Source organism: Oncorhynchus mykiss, chromosome 14 (assembly GCF_057628025.1).
Source record: "Oncorhynchus mykiss isolate SJ-2025 chromosome 14, ASM5762802v1, whole genome shotgun sequence".
NCBI lineage: Eukaryota > Metazoa > Chordata > Actinopteri > Salmoniformes > Salmonidae > Oncorhynchus > Oncorhynchus mykiss.
In genome coordinates, this window is record NC_143035.1 from 31,915,001 (window position 1) to 31,922,500 (window position 7,500).

The 7,500-nt window shown below is 46.2% G+C and overlaps 1 protein-coding gene across 31 annotated transcripts in view; it reads right to left on the bottom strand.

The window, feature by feature from the left end:
* Window positions 1–7,500, bottom strand: part of LOC110489137 (rho guanine nucleotide exchange factor 9) — a 115,985-nt gene that overhangs the window by 12,628 nt on the left and 95,857 nt on the right. For all 31 annotated transcript variants that reach the window (XM_090198730.1, XM_090198731.1, XM_090198741.1 and 28 more), the window contains 2 exons: window positions 6,736–6,865; window positions 6,481–6,612 (listed from right to left, as the gene is read on the bottom strand). In XM_090198730.1, coding sequence (XP_090054856.1) covers window positions 6,481–6,612; window positions 6,736–6,865 — 262 coding nt within the window. The remainder of the gene's footprint in view (window positions 1–6,480; window positions 6,613–6,735; window positions 6,866–7,500) is intronic.

Below are 7,500 nucleotides of genomic sequence, written 5' to 3' on the forward strand. Positions count from 1 at the left end.
GGTTTGGAACAGGACAGAGAGGAGAGGTTTCATACCTTCTACATATACCAGAACTGGTTTGGAGCAGGACAGAGAGGAGAGGTTTCAGGACAGAGAGGAGAGGTTTTATACCTTCTACATATACCTGAACTGGTTTGGAACAGGACAGAGAGGAGAGGTTTCATACCTTCTATATATACCAGAACTGGTTTGGAGCAGGACAGAGAGGAGAGGTTTCATACCTTCTACATATACCTGAACTGGTTTGGAACAGGACAGAGAGGAGAGGTTTCATACCTTCTACATATACCTGAACTGGTTTGGAACAGGACAGAGAGGAGAGGTTTCATACCTTCTACATATACCTGAACTGGTTTGGAGCAGGACAGAGAGGGGAGGTTTCAGGACAGAGAGGGGAGGTTTCATACCTTCTACATATACCTGAACTGGTTTGGAGCAGGACAGAGAGGAGAGGTTTCATACCTTCTACATATACCTGAACTGGTTTGGAACAGGACAGAGAGGGGAGGTTCCATACCTTCTACATATACCTGAACCGGTTTGGAACAGGACAGAGAGGGGAGGTTTCATACCTTCTACATATACCTGAACTGGCTTGGAACAGGACAGAGAGGGGAGGTTCCATACCTTCTACATATACCTGAACTGGTTTGGAACAGGACAGAGAGGAGAGGTTTCATACCTTCTACATATACCTGAACTGGTTTGGAACAGGACAGAGAGGGGAGGTTCCATACCTTCTACATATACCTGAACCGGTTTGGAACAGGACAGAGAGGGGAGGTTTCATACCTTCTACATATACCTGAACTGGCTTGGAACAGGACAGAGAGGGGAGGTTCCATACCTTCTACATATACCTGAACTGGTTTGGAACAGGACAGAGAGGAGAGGTTTCATACCTTCTACATATACCTGAACTGGTTTGGAACAGGACAGAGAGGGGAGGTTCCATACCTTCTACATATACCTGAACCGGTTTGGAACAGGACAGAGAGGGGAGGTTCCATACCTTCTACATATACCTGAACCGGTTTGGAACAGGACAGAGAGGAGAGGTTTCATACCTTCTACATATACCAGAACTGGTTTGGAGCAGGACAGAGAGGAGAGGTTTCAGGACAGAGAGGAGAGGTTTTATACCTTCTACATATACCTGAACTGGTTTGGAACAGGACAGAGAGGAGAGGTTTCATACCTTCTATATATACCAGAACTGGTTTGGAGCAGGACAGAGAGGAGAGGTTTCATACCTTCTACATATACCTGAACTGGTTTGGAGCAGGACAGAGAGGGGAGGTTTCAGGACAGAGAGGGGAGGTTTCATACCTTCTACATATACCTGAACTGGTTTGGAGCAGGACAGAGAGGAGAGGTTTCATACCTTCTACATATACCTGAACTGGTTTGGAACAGGACAGAGAGGGGAGGTTTCATACCTTCTACATATACCTGAACTGGTTTGGAGCAGGACAGAGAGGAGAGGTTTCATACCTTCTATATATACCAGAACTGGTTTGGAGCAGGACAGAGAGGAGAGGTTTCATACCTTCTACATATACCTGAACTGGTTTGGAACAGGACAGAGAGGAGAGGTTTCATACCTTCTACATATACCTGAACTGGTTTGGAACAGGACAGAGAGGGGAGGTTTCATACCTTCTACATATACCTGAACTGGTTTGGAGCAGGACAGAGAGGGGAGGTTTCAGGACAGAGAGGGGAGGTTTCAGGACAGAGAGGGGAGGTTTCAGGACAGAGAGGGGAGGTTTCAGGACAGAGAGGAGAGGTTTCATACCTTCTACATATACCTGAACTGGTTTGCAGCAGGACAGAGAGTAGAGGTTTCAGGACAGAGAGGAGAGGTTTCAGGACAGAGAGGAGAGGTTTCATACCTTCTACATATACCTGAACTGGTTTGGAACAGGACAGAGGGGGAGGTGCCATACCTTCTACATATACCTGAACTGGTTTGGAGCAGGACAGAGAGGGGAGGTTTCAGGACAGAGAGGAGAGGTTTCATACCTTCTACATATACCTGAACTGGTTTGGAGCAGGACAGAGAGGAGAGGTTTCATACCTTCTATAAATACCAGAACTGGTTTGGAGAAGGACAGAGAGGAGAGGTTTCATACCTTCTACATATACCTGAACTGGTTTGGAACAGGACAGAGAGGGGAGGTTTCATACCTTCTACATATACCTGAACTGGTTTGGAACAGGACAGAGAGGAGAGGTTTCATACCTTCTACATATACCTGAACTGGTTTGGAACAGGACAGAGAGGAGAGGTTTCATACCTTCTACATATACCTGAACTGGTTTGGAGCAGGACAGAGAGGAGAGGTTTCAGGACAGAGAGGAGAGGTTTCAGGACAGAGAGGAGAGGTTTCATACCTTCTACATATACCTGAACTGGTTTGGAACAGGACAGAGAGGAGAGTTTCCATACCTTCTACATATACCTGAACTGGTTTGGAACAGGACAGAGAGGAGAGGTTTCATACCTTCTACATATACCTGAACTGGTTTGGAACAGGACAGAGAGGGGAGGTTCCATACCTTCTACATATACCTGAACTGGTTTGGAGCAGGACAGAGAGGGGAGGTTTCAGGACAGAGAGGGGAGGTTTCATACCTTCTACATATACCTGAACTGGTTTGGAGCAGGACAGAGAGGAGAGGTTTCATACCTTCTATATATACCAGAACTGGTTTGGAGCAGGACAGAGAGGAGAGGTTTCATACCTTCTATATATACCAGAACTGGTTTGGAGCAGGACAGAGAGGAGAGGTTTCATACCTTCTACATATACCTGAACTGGTTTGGAACAGGACAGAGAGGAGAGGTTTCATACCTTCTACATATACCTGAACTGGTTTGGAACAGGACAGAGAGGGGAGGTTTCATACCTTCTACATATACCTGAACTGGTTTGGAGCTTGACAGACAGGAGAGGTTTCATACCTTCTACATATACCTGAACTGGTTTGGAACAGGACAGAGAGGGGAGGTTTCATACCTTCTACATATACCTGAACTGGTTTGGAGCAGGACAGAGAGGAGAGGTTTCATACCTTCTATATATACCAGAACTGATTTGGAGCAGGACAGAGAGGAGAGGTTTCATACCTTCTACATATACCTGAACTGGTTTGGAACAGGACAGAGAGGTTTCATACCTTCTACATATACCTGAACTGGTTTGGAACAGGACAGAGAGGGGAGGTTTCATACCTTCTACATATACCTGAACTGGTTTGGAGCTTGACAGAGAGGAGAGGTTTAATACCTTCTACATATACCTGAACTGGTTTGGAACAGGACAGAGAGGGGAGGTTTCATACCTTCTACATATACCTGAACTGGTTTGGAGCAGGACAGAGAGGGGAGGTTTCAGGACAGAGAGGGGAGGTTTCAGGACAGAGAGGGGAGGTTTCAGGACAGAGAGGGGAGGTTTCAGGACAGAGAGGAGAGGTTTCATACCTTCTACATATACCTGAACTGGTTTGCAGCAGGACAGAGAGTAGAGGTTTCAGGACAGAGAGGAGAGGTTTCAGGACAGAGAGGAGAGGTTTCATACCTTCTACATATACCTGAACTGGTTTGGAACAGGACAGAGGGGGAGGTGCCATACCTTCTACATATACCTGAACTGGTTTGGAGCAGGACAGAGAGGGGAGGTTTCAGGACAGAGAGGAGAGGTTTCATACCTTCTACATATACCTGAACTGGTTTGGAGCAGGACAGAGAGGAGAGGTTTCATACCTTCTATAAATACCAGAACTGGTTTGGAGAAGGACAGAGAGGAGAGGTTTCATACCTTCTACATATACCTGAACTGGTTTGGAACAGGACAGAGAGGGGAGGTTTCATACCTTCTACATATACCTGAACTGGTTTGGAACAGGACAGAGAGGAGAGGTTTCATACCTTCTACATATACCTGAACTGGTTTGGAACAGGACAGAGAGGAGAGGTTTCATACCTTCTACATATACCTGAACTGGTTTGGAGCAGGACAGAGAGGAGAGGTTTCAGGACAGAGAGGAGAGGTTTCAGGACAGAGAGGAGAGGTTTCATACCTTCTACATATACCTGAACTGGTTTGGAGCAGGACAGAGAGGGGAGGTTTCAGGACAGAGAGGAGAGGTTTCATACCTTCTACATATACCTGAACTGGTTTGGAACAGGACAGAGAGGAGAGTTTCCATACCTTCTACATATACCTGAACTGGTTTGGAACAGGACAGAGAGGAGAGGTTTCATACCTTCTACATATACCTGAACTGGTTTGGAACAGGACAGAGAGGGGAGGTTCCATACCTTCTACATATACCTGAACTGGTTTGGAGCAGGACAGAGAGGGGAGGTTTCAGGACAGAGAGGGGAGGTTTCATACCTTCTACATATACCTGAACTGGTTTGGAGCAGGACAGAGAGGAGAGGTTTCATACCTTCTATATATACCAGAACTGGTTTGGAGCAGGACAGAGAGGAGAGGTTTCATACCTTCTATATATACCAGAACTGGTTTGGAGCAGGACAGAGAGGAGAGGTTTCATACCTTCTACATATACCTGAACTGGTTTGGAACAGGACAGAGAGGAGAGGTTTCATACCTTCTACATATACCTGAACTGGTTTGGAACAGGACAGAGAGGGGAGGTTTCATACCTTCTACATATACCTGAACTGGTTTGGAGCTTGACAGACAGGAGAGGTTTCATACCTTCTACATATACCTGAACTGGTTTGGAACAGGACAGAGAGGGGAGGTTTCATACCTTCTACATATACCTGAACTGGTTTGGAGCAGGACAGAGAGGAGAGGTTTCATACCTTCTATATATACCAGAACTGGTTTGGAGCAGGACAGAGAGGAGAGGTTTCATACCTTCTACATATACCTGAACTGGTTTGGAACAGGACAGAGAGGAGAGGTTTCATACCTTCTACATATACCTGAACTGGTTTGGAACAGGACAGAGAGGGGAGGTTTCAGGACAGAGAGGGGAGGTTTCAGGACAGAGAGGGGAGGTTTCAGGACAGAGAGGAGAGGTTTCAGGACAGAGAGGAGAGGTTTCATACCTTCTACATATACCTGAACTGGTTTGGAACAGGACAGAGGGGGAGGTGCCATACCTTCTACATATACCTGAACTGGTTTGGAGCAGGACAGAGAGGGGAGGTTTCAGGACAGAGAGGAGAGGTTTCATACCTTCTACATATACCTGAACTGGTTTGGAGCAGGACAGAGAGGAGAGGTTTCATACCTTCTATAAATACCAGAACTGGTTTGGAGCAGGACAGAGAGGAGAGGTTTCATACCTTCTACATATACCTGAACTGGTTTGGAACAGGACAGAGAGGAGAGGTTTCATACCTTCTACATATACCTGAACTGGTTTGGAACAGGACAGAGAGGGGAGGTTTCATACCTTCTACATATACCTGAACTGGTTTGGAGCTTGACAGAGAGGAGAGGTTTCATACCTTCTACATATACCTGAACTGGTTTGGAACAGGACAGAGAGGAGAGGTTTCATACCTTCTACATATACCTGAACTGGTTTGGAGCAGGACAGAGAGGAGAGGTTTCAGGACAGAGAGGAGAGGTTTCAGGACAGAGAGGAGAGGTTTCATACCTTCTACATATACCTGAACTGGTTTGGAACAGGACAGAGAGGAGAGTTTCCATACCTTCTACATATACCTGAACTGGTTTGGAACAGGACAGAGAGGAGAGGTTTCATACCTTCTATATATACCAGAACTGGTTTGGAGCAGGACAGAGAGGAGAGGTTTCATACCTTCTACATATACCTGAACTGGTTTGGAACAGGACAGAGAGGAGAGGTTTCATACCTTCTACATATACCTGAACTGGTTTGGAACAGGACAGAGAGGGGAGGTTTCATACCTTCTACATATACCTGAACTGGTTTGGAGCTTGACAGACAGGAGAGGTTTCATACCTTCTACATATACCTGAACTGGTTTGGAACAGGACAGAGAGGAGAGGTTTCATACCTTCTACATATACCTGAACTGGTTTGGAACAGGATTGAGAGGGGAGGTTTCAGGACAGAGAGGGGAGGTTTCAGGGCAGAGAGGGGAGGTTTCAGGACAGAGAGGGGAGGTTTCAGGACAGAGAGGGGAGGTTTCAGGACAGAGAGGAGAGGTTTCATACCTTCTACATATACCAGAACTGGTTTGGAGCAGGACAGAGAGGGGAGGTTTCAGGACAGAGAGGGGAGGTTTCAGGACAGAGAGGGGAGGTTTCAGGACAGAGAGGGGAGGTTTCAGGACAGAGAGGGGAGGTTTCAGGACAGAGAGGGGAGGTTTCAGGACAGAGAGGGAAGGTTTCAGGACAGAGATGGGAGGTTTCAGGACAGAGAGGGGAGGTTTCAGGACAGAGAGGGGAGGTTTCAGGACAGAGAGGGGAGGTTTCAGGACAGAGAGGGGAGGTTTCATACCTTCTTACAGAGGACCAGCTGGTGATCAAAGAGGAAGAAGACCCGTTGCTGACTGCGTCCATAAGGCTGGTAGATCCAAGACATTTCTCCTGTATAGATCAACTCCGAGCTCCGGTCCAGGATGTCATCACCCTGGGGACAATAATAATACATGTCTTTATTTAGCACTATTCGAGGACCTAAAGACGCTCGTTTTAAACACACACACACACTCCGTTGAGGGATGGTTCGTTCAGAGTGGTGCACAGTACGTACCTCCCAGTCCAGGACGGAGGCCTGCCATTGGGCGATCTTGTCAATGTTCTCCAGCCTCCTCTTCCTCTCGTTGATCTGCTGAGTGACGTTACGCATCACCGCCAGCGCTGCCGCCACGTAGCGATAGTCACTATGGAGACAGAACACACATTACAGCTACCATGTAGCAATAGTCACTATGGAGACAGAACACATATTACAACCACCACGTAACAATAGTGACTATGGAGACAGAATACACATTACAACCACCACGTAACAATAGTCACTATGGAGACAGAACACACATTACAGCCACCATGTAGCAATAGTCACTATGGAGACAGAACACATATTACAACCACCACGTAACAATCGTCACTATGGAGACAGAACACACATTACAGCAACCATGTAGCAATAGTCACTATGGAGACAGAACACATATTACAACCACCACGTAACAATAGTCACTATGAAGACAGAACACACATTACAGCAACCATGTAGCAATAGTGACTATGGAGACAGAACACACATTATAACAACCATGTAACAATAGTGACTATGGAGACAGAACACACATTACAACAACCATGTAACAATAGTGACTATGGAGACAGAACACACATTATAACAACCATGTAACAATAGTGACTATGGAGACAGAACACACATTATAACAACCATGTAGCAATAGTGACTATGGAGACAGAACACACATTATAACAACCATGTAGCAATAGTGACTATGGAGACAGAACACACATTACAACAACCATGTAG